Raw genomic sequence first — 17,121 nt, 5'->3', positions numbered from 1 at the left:
CATTTGACTGACACCTACAAAAGTCAACACAGCATGACAAATCATAAGCCTGATACTTAGTTTTCAAAATGACTGATTCTTATGAACTATCCATAAATTTACTAACGGTTGGCAACCCTGGGTACCGCGCAGCATTACACTTCCACACACATGTGAAGCCAAACTTGATAACCTTGCCCTGGTGTAAATGATGTGTACATTATAACACCAATCTGTTATCATACAAAAAGCAGGGTTTCTAGGTCACACATTTCTAACCATGTGACTGACAGAAGCTTGCAAATGAGAACGAGGCTTGGAATGCACCACAAAACAGAATGAAGAAGAGGTTTGAAACGCGGAAGCAGAGACTGCCAGAAGGAGGCTTGGAGCTCAGAGGAGGAAGGAGTGAATTCTAAACATTACGCAGTATCCTGACAGGCAGGTGACAAGGGGACTTGAAGCCTAAGGTACTGTGCTACAGGATCTACGAGGAATGGAAGTGACAGGGGGGAAGAGCAGGTGTAGAAGACTGAGGGGAAATGCCATCTACATAATTGAATAGTCATCATATGCTGTAAGCAAGTAAACCATTGTGTAGATGTGTTTACCTGGAATGTTATGCTGGGGAGAGTACTGGGCTTTACAAACTGCTAAAGGGGTACCTTGTACGGGCACATTAGAAGAGAGACATTTTAGGGGCTCCATAGTGCCTACCTAGTGGCTGTATATAGTGCTGTGCTGCTGGGGGGTAAATAGTGCAATGCTCTACTGCTGGGTCTGCATATTGCTGGGTGTACATCGTGCAGTGCTGTGTTGCTGGGTGTACATCGTGCAGTGCTGTGTTGCTGGGTGTACATCGTGCAGTGCTGTGCTGCTGGGTGTACATCGTGCAGTGCTGTGCTGCTGGGTGTACATCGTGCAGTGCTGTGCTGCTGGGTGTACATCGTGCAGTGCTGTGCTGCTGGGTGTACATCGTGCAGTGCTGTGCTGCTGGGTGTACATCGTGCAGTGCTGTGCTGCTGGGTGTACATCGTGCAGTGCTGTGCTGCTGGGTGTGCATAGTACAGTGCTGTGTTGCTGGGTGTGCATAGTACAGTGCTGTGTTGCTGGGTGTGCATAGTGCAGTGCTGTGTTGCTGGGTGTGCATAGTACAGTGCTGTGTTGCTGGGTGTGCATAGTACAGTGCTGTGTTGCTGGGTGTGCATAGTACAGTGCTGTGTTGCTGGGTGTGCATAGTACAGTGCTGTGTTGCTGGGTGTGCATAGTACAGTGCTGTGTTGCTGGGTGTGCATAGTACAGTGCTGTGTTGCTGGGTGTGCATAGTACAGTGCTGTGTTGCTGGGTGTACATTGTGCTGTGTTGCTGGGTGTACATTGTGCTGTGTTGCTGGGTGTACATTGTGCTGTGTTGCTGGGTGTACATTGTGCTGTGTTGCTGGGTGTACATTGTGCTGTGTTGCTGGGTGTACATCGTGCAGTGCTGTGTTGCTGGGTGTACATCGTGCAGTGCTGTGTTGCTGGGTGTACATCGTACAGTGCTGTGCTGCTGGGTGTACATAGTACAGTGCTGTGCTGCTGGGTGTACATAGTACAGTGCTGTGTTGCTGGGTGTACATAGTGCAGTGCTGTGTTGCTGGGTGTACATTGTGCTGTGTTGCTGGGTGTACATCGTGCAGTGCTGTGTTGCTGGGTGTACATCGTGCAGTGCTGTGCTGCTGGGTGTACATAGTGCAGTGCTGTGCTGCTGGGTGTACATAGTGCAGTGCTGTGCTGCTGGGTGTACATAGTGCAGTGCTGTGCTGCTGGGTGTACATAGTGCAGTGCTGTGCTGCTGGGTGTACATAGTGCTGTGCTGCTTGGTGTACATAATACAGTGCTGTGTTGCTGGGTGTACATAATACAGTGCTGTGTTGCTGGGTGTACATCGTGCTGTGTTGCTGGGTGTACACCGTGCTGTGTTGCTGGGTGTACACCGTGCTGTGTTGCTGGGTGTACACCGTGCTGTGTTGCTGGGTGTACATAGTGCAGTGCTGTGTTGCTGGGTGTACATAGTGCAGTGCTGTGTTGCTGGGTGTACATAGTGCAGTGTTGCTGGGTGTACATAGTGCAGTGTTGCTGGGTGTACATAGTGCAGTGTTGCTGGGTGTACATTGTGCTGTGTTGCTGGGTGTACATTGTGCTGTGTTGCTGGGTGTACATCGTGCAGTGCTGTGTTGCTGGGTGTACATAATACAGTGCTGTGTTGCTGGGTGTACATAATACAGTGCTGTGTTGCTGGGTGTACACCGTGCTGTGTTGCTGGGTGTACACCGTGCTGTGTTGCTGGGTGTACACCGTGCTGTGTTGCTGGGTGTACATAGTGCAGTGCTGTGTTGCTGGGTGTACATAGTGCAGTGCTGTGTTGCTGGGTGTACATAGTGCAGTGCTGTGTTGCTGGGTGTACATAGTGCAGTGCTGTGCTGCTGGGTGTACATAGTGCAGTGTTGCTGGGTGTACATAGTGCAGTGTTGCTGGGTGTACATAATGCAGTGCTGTGTTGCTGGGTGTACATAGTGCAGTGCTGTGTTTCTGGGTGTACATCGTGTTGTGACGCTGGGTGTGCATAGTACAGTGCTGTGTTGCTGGGTGTATATATTACAGTGCTGTGTTGCTGGGTGTACATAGTGCTAAGCTGCAGGGTGTATATACTGTAGTACAGTGCTGTGTTGCTGGGTGTACATAGCGCTGAGCTGCAGGGTGTATATAGTACAGTGCTGTGTTGCTGGGTGTACATCATGCTGTGTTGCTGGGTGTACATAGTGCTGAGCTGCAGGTTGTATATAGTACAGTGCTGTGTTGCTGGGTGTACGTAGTATGGTGCTGCGTTGCTGGGTGTACGTAGTATGGTGCTGCGTTGCTGGGTGCATATAGCGCTGTGCTGTTGGGTGTACATAGTACAGTGCTGTGTTGCTGGGTGTACATCATGCTGTGTTCCTGGGTGTACATAGTGCAGTGCTGTGTTGCTGGGTGTACATAGTGCAGTGCTGTGTTGCTGGGTGTACATAGTGCAGTGCTGTGTTGCTGGGTGTACATTGTGCTAATAAGTCAGAAGGGAGACTTGCATACAAAAATATATACTTTTATGGATTGTTAAGCAATATGTGCTTTTGTGTAAGGGTATTGATTAATATATATAAGGGAAGTTAGAAGATATATTTGAAAGCATATCCATCCTTTGTGAATTACATTCATAACATTATGGTGCAGTAGTAAATAAAATCTGCTGTCTGCAAAGTTTTGCAATGGAACCCCAGGTATTTCTGCTATTCCCTATTTAACCACTTGCCCTCCAACTGCACTATTTCAACTGATAATTGCGCGGTCATGCAATGCTGTACCCAAATTAAATTTGTGTCCTTTTTTTTACAGAAATAGAGCTTTCGTTTGGTGGTATTTGATAGCGAAAATTTGGAAAAAACCCAGTATTTTCTACTTTCGGCTATATAAAATATATAGTAAACTCAAAGTTAGTCATAAATTTAGGCCAAAATGTATTCTGCTACATGTCTTTGGTAAAATAAATCCCAATAAGTGTATATTGATTGCTTTGTGTGAAAGTTATAGCGTCTACAAACTATGGTATAGATACTGCAATTTACGCCATTTTTTGCTGCGCTAGTTTCACTGACAGTTGCGTGGTCATGCAATACTGTACACAAATGAAATGTATGTCCTTTTTTTCACCCAAGTAGAGCTTTCTTTTGGTGGTATTTTATAGGGATGCATCGAAAACACCCCTTTCGGCCATCGGCCGAAATGAAATAAAGCACCGATACAGGTTCCGAAAAAACCCCGCCCCTCGCTGCCGCCACCGGCCGCCGCTCTGTAGTTCTCAGCCTTACTTGAGAAACCATCGATCCCGGCACTGGGAATAGAGATGAGTGAAGGAAAGATGGGCGCCACTCTCTATGCCCTTGGAGGACTGGAGTGATGTCACTTCCCGTTCCAGAGTTTTTTTTCTAGATCAATGCTTTTTTCTTTTTTTTTTTTTTGATCCAATGCTTCACATTGCAGAGGAGAGATGTGGGGTCTTCTTGACCCCATATCTCTCTATAAAGAGGACCTGTCACTAAGTATGTTTATCACAAGGGATGCATGCATAAGAATAAAAGTGATTACAATTTTTTTAAAAGGAACATTGCAAAAAAAATTAAATAAATGAAAAAAAAAAAGTTTAAAGTGCCCCCTGTCCCCCCGTGCATAGACGTTGTGGTGAATGCATACGTAGGCCATGCACACATATGTAAATGGTGTTCAAACCACACACGTGAGGTATCGCCACAAATGTCAGAGCAAGAGCAATAATTCTCGCACTAGACCACCTCTGTAACTTTACACTGCTAACCTGTAGAACTCTTTAAAGCATCACCCATGGAGATTTTTAACTACTGCAGTTTCACGCCATTCCACAAGCGTGCTCAATTTTAAAGCGTGACATGTTGGGTATCTATTTACTCGCCATAACATCCTCTTTCATATTTTACAAACAATTTGGGGTATATATTTTTTTATTTTGTTTTTTTTAATCAGTTTTTTTTTCCAAAAAATATATGTTCATTTTAAAACCTGCGCATTTTGGTTTTCGGCCAAGTGCATTTTGAATATTCGGTTTCAGCACCAGAATTTTCATTTCAGTGCACCACTAGTATTTGATCACATCTGGGGTTTTTTTTTTTTTTGTGCTATAAAAAGAAAAAGACCAAATATTTTGGGAAAAAAACAATATTTTCTCATTTCTGTCATCAAAAATATCCAAAAAACTCAAATTTCATCATAAATTTAGGCCAAAATGTATTCTGCTACATGTTTTTGGTAAAAAAAATCCTAATACGTGTATATTGATTACTTTGTGTGAAAGTTATATCATCTACAAACTATGGTGTGCTAGGTGCTAAAATACCAGGACAGTACAAACACCCCCAAATGACCCCTTTTCGGAAAGTAGACACCCAAAGCTATCTGCTGAGAGGCATATTGAGTCCATGGAAGATTTATTTTTTTTCCACAAGTCTTTGGTAAATGACAAAAACATTTTTTTTTTTTTTTACACAAAGTTGTCACTTTAAATGATATATTGCTCACACAAACCATGGGTATATGTGCAGCCTGAAATCCAATGACCACTTTGAAAGCCTGAAGGTGCGTAACTTCCTCACTACCTATCACAGTTCCGGAGGCCCTGAAATGCCAGGATAGCACCAACCCCCCCAAATGACCCCTTTTTGGAACGTAGACACCCTAAGGAATTTAAAAAGAGGCATGGTGAGTATTTTGCAGATCTCATTTTATCTCACAAGCTTTTGAAATATAAAAAAAGAAAAGAAAAAATATATTATATCTGCAAAATACTCACCATACTTCTTATCAAATTCCTTGGGGTGTCTACTTTTCAAAAAGGGGTTTGGTGCTATCCTGGCATCCTGAAGGTGCTTATTGGATTTTGGGGTCCTGTATGCGGCTAGACTGCGAAAAAATCTCACATGTGGTATCCCCATACTCTGGAGAAGTAGCAGAATGTATTTTGGGGAATAATTCCACATATACCCATGGCATGGGTGAGCAATAAATAATTTTTTTTTCTCATTTTCCAAAAACTTGCGGTAAAAAAATAAATTCTTCTATTGACTCAACATGCCTCTCAACACATAGTTTGGGGTGTCTACCTTCCAAAAAGGGGTCATCTGGGGGGGGGGCATTTTTTGTCCAGCATTAGAAGTTTATGCCACACATCACTCACTCTTCTAACCACCCGAAGACCAAGCATTTTCTGACACTTTTTTTGTTCACATGAAAAAAATCTGTATTTTTTGCTAGGAAATTACTTTGAACCTTAAAACATTATATATTTTTTAAATCAGACACCCTAGTAAATGAAATGGTGGGCGCTGCAATTTTTTATGTCACATAGTACTCGCGCAGCAATTTTTCAAAGGCAAATTTTTTGAAAAAAATACACTTTTTACATACATTTAATGCACAAAAACACAATATATTGGCCATTTATTTGGTAACATATAAAAGATGATGGTATGCTGAGTAAATAGATACCAAACATGACATGCTTTAAAACTGTGCATGCCCTGTGCAATGGCTACAAACTACATACATTTACAAGCTACTTTTTTAGATTTACAGAGGAGGTCTAGTGCTAGAATTACTGCCCGTGGTCTGACTTTCGCAGCATGGTGCAACCGCTGTTTACATACTGGCACAGGGTCAACGCTCTTGCATGCAGGTGTGCGCAGGGAGGGCGATGGTGGTTTTTTTTTTTTTTTATGTAGTTATTTTGATTTTTTTAATTATTTTTACACTGTCCCTTTCAATTTTTTTTATCACTTTTAATGCTATCACAGGGAATGTAAATATCCCCTGAGACTGCAATGGGCATTGACAGGTATTCTTTTTTGAGGAATCTGGGGTCTATTAGACTCTAGATATCTCCTCTGCCCCTAGATCATCTTATCTCACCAAGATCGGTGTGATCAGATGCTTTCTCAATTTAAAAATAGCGCTGTTTATATCCTGAGAAACTGATTTCTTAGACTATAGGGATGATTCCGGTCTCCAATCAGCTCTATGGTCAGCTGGCAGAAACACCGGATGCATTCTCAGATTCCCCTGATGGCACGGGACTGCCCGAGAAGGCCATGGAAGGCAGTGGGGAAGGGGGGCATCTTCCCCCGCTGCTTGTAAAAGCAATCCTGCATCTAATTAGCCATTAGGATTGCTTTTACATGAAAGCCAATCATCAGCTGAAAAAAACTATACCAGGATGATGCCTGCAGCTGCTACACAAAGTCCAGTGATGTGCCAGCACGTCGCTAGTCCTTGTTGGGTATATATGCTATGTTTTTTTTTTTGTATGCACCCTGTGGGCTGAATGAAAATCAGAGAAGAAATCTGTGCTAGAAAAAGTGTGTGGTATGCCCACCATTAGAATATACCCTGCATCCACCCACTTCTAATGGTGGGCATACATGAAATGTTCTTTTTATGTCGTTCAGCCCATGGGCTGAATGAAAAAAAAAAAGAACCTAACAGACTCCTCTATTGACATCGGTCGATATGGATGAAGAAATCTCTGCAAAAATTTTTTTTTTTCTTATAATATATACCGAAGCAAAGGGGCCATCCACACACTGGACACCCTCGGCTCTCATGCTTCGGCATATATTATTTTATTTATTTTTAAATGTACTGTATAGCGCCATCAATTTACACAGCTCTTTACATATATTTTGTACATTCACATCAGTCCTTAACCCTCAAGGGGCACACCATCTAAGGTGTATATATGCTCTTTTTTTTAAACTGCGTATGAAAAGTCTCATCCAACAGCGCTGTACACACTTATTCATGTATATTCTGAGAGCAAGACCTTGTTGCTCCTCAGAATAAACAGGTCGGTGCTGCAGCTGAATGGCATTCCTACAAAGAAATCAGCAATTTAACAATAAAATAGTAAATCAATAAAACAACTTTTGTATTGAAATATGTGCCAAAAATATTATAAAATATATATGCTGAAGCATAAGGGCCATCCACCCGCTGGCCACCCCAGGCCCCCATGCGTGGGTATATATATGCTCTTTTTTTTAACTGCGGATGAAAAATCTCATCCAACAGCGTTGCCCACACTGACTTATGTATATTCTGAGAGCAAGACCCTGTTGCTGTCAGAATATACAAGTTGGTGCTGCAGCTGATTGGCAGTCCTGCAAGCAAACAGCAATGGTTAACAATAAAACTGTGAATTAGTGGTGAATAGATAGGCGCTGTATTCAGATGGAATATATGGCATTATGTGTTATAAATCAGGATAATCTCTGGAGGTTCCTCCATGTATAATCACCAACACCTGCACTTCAAGGTTAGATAGCCAGAGGGACTGGTGTATAGGTTCCAATAAATTCCCCAAATGATAGTTGAAGGGATTCGGATAGATAATCCTGGCCATAATACTCGAAAGGAATCACAACAATAAAACTGTTTTAAATGTAGTATTTAATATGCCAACACTAGGAATACTAACAAACTGAATACACTCACATGATACAGTGCCTAAGAAGCCGGCACCAGCATGTATTGCCTGTATATCAAGATTAGGATGGCCGACGTTCATTGCAAGCCTCTGTCCCGGCCGGACGTGACGTCACCGGAGCCCGGATATGTCGGTATCATGTTATTCTTCGACGTACGTTTTTGCCTGGCGGCATCTTCAGGAAGTGACGCCCTCCACGTCCAGGCTAAGTATATATAGGGAGATCCTTTTTTTGATTGGACAAAACCATTAATTAGTCATATCATGATTGGATGGCTCCGGAAACATGGCCACTAGGGCTGAGCAGTGACAGGCTCAACATGCTGCTGCAAAAAAATGTTAACTTTGGCTTCATAATGTTAAAACCTTACAGTTTAACAATACAAACTGAACTTATACATGCATTACTACATCAAATAAGTTGGTTAATTGATAGGAGTGAAAAAAAACATATAAATATATTAAACCAATAGTATTAAATAGGTACACATACTAACAGATTAACCCCTTATTTAAAGGATCAATTCTGAATACTTCGTTTTCATCTATATAGGATCCTAAATTTAATAAACATAATTATAATGGATATTGATGACTAAAATATATATAAAATAAAAATAGTTTTTATTAAAAATGGAAAGTAAACATAAAATGCAAAATGTAAACTTAAAAACCGCAGGCTAAGTATTTCCTAAGGCTCTTCTTAAAAGGACAGGGTATTTTCAAATGGGATGACTAAGAGGACCTATAATAAGTGACCTTTCACCAGAGGGTGACTACCTTTGGTGTAAACAGATAGGGGAATAGGGCTAAGTTGCATAAATGTCTATGTTAACTCAAAAAGGTGGCCCCTCAACTGAGAGACCACCAAATTTAGTCAAGGGGATAGGGAATAAGCTCTAATTACCCCTATTATTAAAGGGGCAAATTTTGGTTCCAGCTTTGAATAGAAGAATATATTATATGACCTGTCATCTGTGGGCCATTGAGGTGACAATATAGAGTAAAGGGGTAAACTAGATGACATAGAGGCCTAGATGAAATAAATGATCTCTCAACTTGGAGTCCACCAGATAAGATCAGGGAGGTTTGAAAATCACCACTAAATGTTATAAACACATAGGGGTAAAGGATGACAAAGAAAGCTAATTTTTGTGGGTTTGTTCCCATCCAATGTGTTTTACAACAAAAATGGTTAACTCATTTGTCCCAAATTGTGCTGGCTTCTTAGGCACTGTATAATGTGAGTGTATTCAGTTTGTTAGTATTCTTAGTGTTGGCATATTAAATACTACACTTAGAACGGTTTTATTATTGTGATTCCTTTTGAGTATTATTGCATAGACAGCCAGAATTATCTATCCAAATCCCTTCAACTATCGTTTAGGAAATTTATTGGAAACTATACACCAGTCCCTCTGGCTATCTAACCTTGAAGTGTGGATGTTGGTGATTATATGTGAAGGAACCTCCAGAGATTATCCTGATTTATAACACATAATGTGATATATGACCACTGTAATGAGATCATATAGGTCTGGTGAGTGATCCATTTGTTTGCTTTTTGCACTGAGGTGTGGACACATGGATTTCAATGTCACCAAATCTTGAGGTCTAAGAAGGACTGTCACAATTTGAATTCATCCAACACTTGGTGGAAACATAAGGACGTTTTATAAAATTAGGACTATTCAGTCACTATATATATATTATAATATATAATATCTGAATAATGAAATATTGAATATTGTGAATAAATGCCAATAATATGAATTTCAAACAATTCATAAACCAAACACAATTTTATATATATATATATATATATATATATATATATTTTATTTGTGTTTTGGTTTATGAATTGTTTGAAATTCATTTTATTGGCATCTATTCACAATATTCATTATTCAGATATTATATTGGGTTTATAAGGTGTGTACCTGTAATTTTATACTTTATGCTACATATTCCATCTGAGTACAGCGTCTATCTATTCACCACTAATTCACTTGCAAGTGTCACATTCACTTTTTAGGGGCAGCTGTAAAAACCTCCTTGGGGCTAATATACTAACATATACCACTTTCAACTGGGACGACAATAATTCATTTTTTGTTTGGTTAAACAATTAAACAGTAACTCAATAAAACAACTTTATTATTGAAATATGTGCCAAAAAATATTATAAAATATATATGCCCAAGCAAAAGGGCCATCCACCCGCTGGCCACCCCAGGCCCCCATGTTTCGGAATATATGCTCTTTTTTTAACTGCGGATGAAAAATCTCAACCAACAGCGCTGCACACACCTTACTTATGTATATTCTGAGAGCAAGACCCTGTTGCTGTCAGAATAAACAGGTCAGTGCTGCAGCTGAATGGCATTCCTGCAAAGAAAACAGCAATGGTTAACAATAAAACAGTAAAATCTTTACACACATTTCTCCCCATCAAGCGTGCCAGATATGGGGTCAAGATATATAAGACCTGTGAGAGGGTAAAAAGCTATAAATACAAGTATCGGATTTATGAGGGAAAAGATAGTCATGTGAAGCCCCCCGGATGCCCAGACTACATGGGGAGCAGTGGCAAGATAGTTTGAGACTTGGTGTCATCCTTTTTTCATATGGGTTACCACTTATACGTGGACAAATTTATTTAAGCGTGCCACTATTTAGACATGTGTCCAATCTTGGAATTGACGCATGTGGCACCGTGCAACCTAATTGCCGGGGTTCCCCCCAACGGCTTGTAAATGCCCATCTTAGAAAGGGGGAAAAAGTCTGCTTGAAAAATGAGGAATTGCTTGCAGTGAAGTGGAAGGACAAATGGGAATTTTTTGTCCTGTCTTCCGTTCATGCAGACAAGACCATGCAAATTGCCATGGCAGCTGGGGTTGTTGAGAAGCCCTTCTGCGTCCACGACTATAACCTTGACATGGGAAAACAGATGACAGATGACAATGACCAGATGACGAAGCCGAACTTAGTTTCCCAAAAAGCCAGTGCATTTTTCAGTCTCCTTTGTTTATGGTGGATCCCATCATGTAGCTGCATGTGTTTTTTACTTATTCCATCTTTTAATTTTATAATTTTTCATTTTTACATTTTATTCTCTTTGTTTCTGATCCTTTGGTTTTACTCTCCCTCACTACATCCCTCCCCCCCCCCCTTCACTTTTTCACTCATGAGAATTTTTCTCAGCTCTCTTTGTCCACTGTACACTTTCACTGCAGCCCTCTCAGCTCTCTCACTCCGCCAATGTCCTCTCCCTATTGCCTATCCGGGATCTGACAGCTCTTATATACCTCTTTGCTGTATGGGTGGGCCTGCTTGACAAAGGAGGCAAAGCTTCTGAAATGTGTTGCAGTCCACCCACCCGCCATTCACAGCATCTGTCACAGCACCTGCCACATCCCCCCACCACTCGGCGGAAACTTTTGAACGAATGCTGCCGAGTCCATGAGTGTCTCCCCTTCAGGTCATGCAGCCTACATCGATCTGTCTATCCAAATGAACTGCTGTCCCACTCCTCTACCTACCATCCTATCCTGCATGCAGAGTGAAGGAGTTTTAGATGTAGGTCTTCCGCAAATAAACTTTTCATGTTTTTAACTCACACTAACCTGGCACCCTCCTTTCTCTTCTGCCAGGTTGAACAGAGACAAAAGTTCATCTACTTCAACCAATACAAACAAATAGAATAGCAGATAACCATATACAGTTGATCCAGAGGAAGGAAAAAAGAAACATATTCGGTTGGGGGTTTTTGGGGTGGCTGTGTGTACTGAAGATGGGGGGCAGGGCGAATGACAACTCCTTCTCAGAGCTATAGTGAAGAAAAAGACGGTAATTGCATTCAAACACAGTGACAGTTAGCGGTGGCCAGTGAAGGGGCCTGTCTGTATACACTGCTCCCTCACTGCATACTGCTCCTCTCCTGCCTCCTCCTTGCACACACTGCCCCCCTGACCCCCTCCTTCCTACAAAGAGGACCTGTCACTTACATGCTATCACATAGGGGACTATTGGTTCCCTATGTGATAGCAATAAAAAGTTAAAATAAATAAATAAAACACACATTAAAATTAAAAAAAAAAATTGAGCCCCCCCCCCCCCCCCCCCACATACGCAGACGTTTCGGTTTATGGCCAAGTGCATCATGAATTTTCGGTTTCAGCACCAGAATTTTCATTTTGGTGCACCACTAGTTTTGAAAACAATCTACTGAGCTGGCCAGAACTAGTTTTTTTCACATTTTCTACATATTCCACACTTCAGACATAAGGAGTGCCCTCTTGTGCTTTTTGATGACCTTTAAGTGAATAACTCTGCACTAAGTTCACTATATGGACCACTTAAGTATTTGTACATGGAGATCATATCCTCTCTTCTAAAGCAAGAATACATTTAGTTCAGCTAATCTCTCCACATAGAACAGTAAACATCCACAGTACTATCCACTTCCAAATGTACTACGCAAGTCTTACAACAATATCAATAGTGCTAACTAATGATGCACTGATATATCGGCCACCGAAAATTATCAGCCGAAATTAGGGTTATCTGCTATTTGCTGATGAAAAAAAAAAGGTGCCAATAATGATAACTAATTTCAATGCAAAATCACGTCCCATTGCCTTCCATGCAATAGCGCATCCTATTGACTTCAGTGCAAAATCGCGGCCTATTGACTTCAGTGCAAAATCACGTGCCATTGATTTCAATGCAAAAATGCCCTCTGTGACGGAACGCCTGTCACCCCGATTGGATGACTCCGTCAGATAACTGCTTCCTTGCTGCTTGGACACAGGACTGTTAAACAGTATCTCACAGAAGTGAGTACACCCCTCCCATTTTTGTAAATATTTTATTCTATCTTTTCATGTGACAACGCTGAAGAAATGACACTTTGCTAAAATGTAAACTAGTGAGTGTACAGCTTGTATAACAGTTTAAATTTGCTGTCCCCTCAAAATAACTCAACACACAGCCATTAATGTCTAAACTGCTGGCAACAAAAGTGAGTACACCCCTAAGTGAAAATGTCCAAATTGGGCCCAAAGTGTCAATATTTTGTGTGGCCACCATTATTTTCCAGAACTGCCTTAACCCTCTTGGGCATGGAGTTCACCAGAGCTTCACAGGTTGCCACTGGAGTCCTCTTCCACTCCTCCATGACGACATCACAGAGCTGGTGGATGTTAGAGACCTTGCACTCTTCCACCTTCCATTTGAGAATGCCCCACAGATGCTCAATAGGGTTTAGGTCTGGAGAACTGCTTGGCCAGTCCATCACCTTTAGCCTCAGCTTCTTTAGCAAGGCAGTGGTTGTCTTGGAGGTGTGTTTGGGGTCGTTATCATGTTGGAATACTGGCCCTGCAGCCCAGTCACCGAAGGGAGGGGATCATGCTCTGTTTCAGTATGTCACAGTACATGTTGGCATTCATGGTTCCCTCAATGAACTGTAGCTCCGCAGTGCCGGCAGCATTCATGCAGCCCCAGACCATGACACTCCCACCACCATGCTTGACTGTAGGCAAGACTTGTCTTTGTACTCCTCACCTGGTTGCCGCCACACATGCTTGACACCATCTGAACCAAATAAGTTTATTTTTGTCTCATCAGACCACAGGACATGGTTCCGGTAATCCATGTCCTTAGTTTGCTTGTCTTCAGCAGACTGTTTGCGTGCTTTCTTGTGCATTATCTTTATAAGAGGCTTCCTTCTGGGACGACAGCCATGCAGACCAATTTGATGCAGTGTGCGGCATATGGACTGAACACTGACAGGCTGACCCCCCCCACCTTTTCAACCTCTGCAGCAATGCTGGCAGCACTCATACGTCTATTTCCCAAAGACAACCTCTGGATATGATGCTGAGCATGTGCACTCAACTTCTTTGGTCGACCATGGCGAGGCCGGTTCTGAGTGTAATCTGTCCTGTTAAACCGCTGTAAGGTCTTGGCCACCGTGTTGCAGCTCAATTTCAAGGTCTTGGCAATCTTCTTATAGCCTAGGCCATCTTTACGTAGAGCAACAATTCTTTTTTTCAGATCCTCCGATTGTTCTTTGCCATGAGGTGCCATGTTGAACTTCCAGTGAGCAGTATGAGAGAGTGAGAGCGATAACACCAAATTTAACACACCTGCTCCCCATTCACACCTGAGACCCTGTAACCTTAACAAGTCATTTGACACCGGGGAGGGAAAATGGCTAACAGAGCCCAATTTGGACATTTTCACTTAGGGGTGTACTCATTTTTGTTGCCGGCAGTTTAGACATTAATGGCTGTGCGTTGAGTTATTTTGAGGGGACATCAAATTTACACTGTTATACAAGCTGTGCACTCACTACTTTACATTGTAGCAAAGTGTCATTTCTTCTGTGTTGTCAAATGAAAAGATTTAATAAAATATTTACAAAAATGGGAGGGGTGTACTCACTTTTGTGAGATACTGTAGCTGGGCATTGAACCAAAGACTAGACGAAACTAGCTTAGATGCCAAAACTGGAACTCTTTTACTGAACAGAAAAACGTTTATTGAACAAAAGTTTTTATACACTCCAGAAAAAGGACAGATAAACATCCCACACCGATTAGGTAAGAGCTTGATCACATTATCCTAAAAAGTGCAAATGGTAAACAGTACAGCCAACAACTAACAGTGATCTAATTAACAACAAGCTATTCGACAGCCAGGCACCCAGTCCAGCCTTGATTAGTCAGTGAGCCCAACCAGACAGAACCTACATAGGAGTACATGGAACAGAGACTAATGTGACCAGCTCCTTTTAATGAACATGTATAATTTCAAATAAAACAAACCATGAATAGTATTTAGGGTAGATATAAGAAAATAGTCCTTCAGAACTGTCACAGAAAGGGAAGTATGACAATAACAAATAAGAGAGTGAATGTGGGCAGAGAAGGTCCCTGCAACCAGTGTCCATGACAACCCCAATACAATAACGCCTTTATTTACGGTTTTTAATTTTATATATACAGTGAGGAAAATAATTATTTGATGCCCTGCAGATTTTTTAAGTTTGCCAATTTACAAAGAAATGAAAGGTCTATAAATTTTTATCATAGGCGTATTTTAACCACCTCCCGTCTGGCCGTTGTATATAAACGGCCAGGCGGTGGCACTGCAGGGTCGGGTGGCCGTTTATAAACGGCCTCCCCGCACCCTGCTTGTGCGCGCTCCCTGGGAGCACGCAGCACCGCGATCCGGTCCTCCGGACACAGTGAAACACTGTGGTCCCGATCATGTGATCACTGATTGGCCAATCAGTGACCACATGCAAAGTAGTAACATCATTGCTTACTACGTGTGAAATCTGTGAATGATCACAGAGGTCACATCCTACAAGGCTATTCACAACAGCCTTGTACCATGTGACAAGCTGTGACCAATCACAGCTCACTCAGTTCTCAATGGCTGCAAGAATGCAGACAGAGAGAAAGAGAAATGATTGCTTTTACATCCTATATGGGTGTAAAAGCAATCAGTGTAAAAAAAAAAAAAAAAAACCTTCATCACCCCCCACAAGTAGTACAGTGTCACCCTGCTAGGGTGAAAGTATGTAAAAAAAAAAAAAATCATAAATAATATAAAAAAATAAAATAAAAATGTAAAAGAAAATGTTTAAAACTTATAATTTTTGGTTATAAACTAATTAGTTTCTTTTTTTTTTACTAAAAAGATAACGGAATACGTTTTGGCCAAGATTTATGATGAAATATTATTTATTTTCAAAATTTGTATAAGAAAAACACTTTTTTCTAAATTTTTGGACTTTTTCATTTACATAGCAGAAAAAATTTAAATCCCAGCGGTGAATAAATACCACCAAAATAAAGCTTTATCTGTCTCAAAAAATGGTAAAAAATGCATATGGGTACAGTGTTGCATGACTGCTCAATTGTCATTCAAAGTGTGATCGCGCTGAAAGCTGAAAATTGCCCTGGACAGGACGGGGGTAAAAGTGTCCGGACAGGAAGTAGTTAAATGATAAAGACAGAATATCAACCAAAAATCCAAAAAAAACCACAATACAAATGTTATAAATTGAATTGCAGATCAGTGAGTAAAATAGGTATTTGATCCTCTACCAACCAACAATAATGCTGGCTCCCACAGACTGGCTATGTGTTAATGTGGTACACAGATTAGTCCACAGAATCTCTTTCTTGGGCACCACCATGAGCAAAACCAAATATCTGTCAAAGGACGTCAGGGACAAGATTGTACACCTGCACAAGGCTTGAATGGGTTACAAGACCATCAGCAAGAAGCTTGGTGAGAAGGAGACAACTGTTGGAGCGATTATTCACAAATGGAAGAAATACAAAATAACCATCAATCGCCCTCCATCTGGAGCTCTTTGCAAGATTTCGCCTCATGGGGCAAGGATGATCATGAGAAAAGTGAGGGATCAACCCAGAACTACATGGGATAAGCTTGTGAATGATCTCAAGGCAGTTGGGACCACAGTCTCCTAACAAACCATTGATAACACAACACACCACCAAAAATTGAAATCCTGCAGTGTCTGCAAGGTCCCCCTCCTCAAGAAGGCACATGTACAGGCCCGTCTGAAGTTTGCCAATGACCTTATACATGATTCAGACAGAGAAGGATTGGAAGAAAGTGCTGTGGACAGATGAGACGAAAATTGAGCTCTTTGGCATTAACTCGCCGTATTTGGAGGAAGAAAAATGCTTACGATGACCCTAAGAACACTATCCCTACAGTCAAGCACAGAGGTGGAAACATTATGCTTTGGGGCTGTTTCTCTGCTAAAGGTACAGGCCAACTTGAGGGGCCAATGGATGGGGCCATGTATTGTAAAATCTTGGTTGAGAACCTTCTTCCCTCAGCCAGAACACTGAAGATGGGTCGTGGATGGGTCTTCCAGCATGACAATGACCCAAAACATACCACCAAGGCAACAAAGGAGTGGCTCAAGAGGAAGCACATTAAGGTCATGGAGTGGTCTAGCCAGTCTCCAGTTCTTAATCCTATAGAAAATTTATGGAGGGAGATGAAACT

At 41.6% G+C, this 17,121-nt stretch overlaps 1 protein-coding gene across 5 annotated transcripts in view; it reads left to right on the top strand.

Annotated features, from left to right (window-relative positions):
* The first annotated feature begins 329 nt into the window (after positions 1-329).
* EZH1 (enhancer of zeste 1 polycomb repressive complex 2 subunit) overlaps positions 330-17,121 on the top strand; it is a 193,452-nt gene continuing 176,660 nt past the window's right edge. For 2 of the 5 annotated variants that reach the window (XM_089668767.1, XM_089668765.1), the window contains exon 1: positions 379-556. In XM_089668767.1, the coding sequence (XP_089524893.1) occupies positions 552-556 (5 nt within the window). In that variant the 5' untranslated portion in view covers positions 379-551. Of the gene's footprint in view, positions 557-17,121 lie in introns of all 5 variants that reach the window. The other 3 variants (XM_089668770.1, XM_089668768.1, XR_016311529.1) reach the window with 3 other exon arrangements.

This window comes from Staurois parvus, unplaced genomic scaffold, assembly GCF_062004578.1.
Source record: "Staurois parvus isolate SC_StPar_1 unplaced genomic scaffold, SC_StPar_1.0 ptg000063l, whole genome shotgun sequence".
Lineage (NCBI taxonomy): Eukaryota > Metazoa > Chordata > Amphibia > Anura > Ranidae > Staurois > Staurois parvus.
This window is presented reverse-complemented; position numbering and strand designations above follow the sequence as displayed.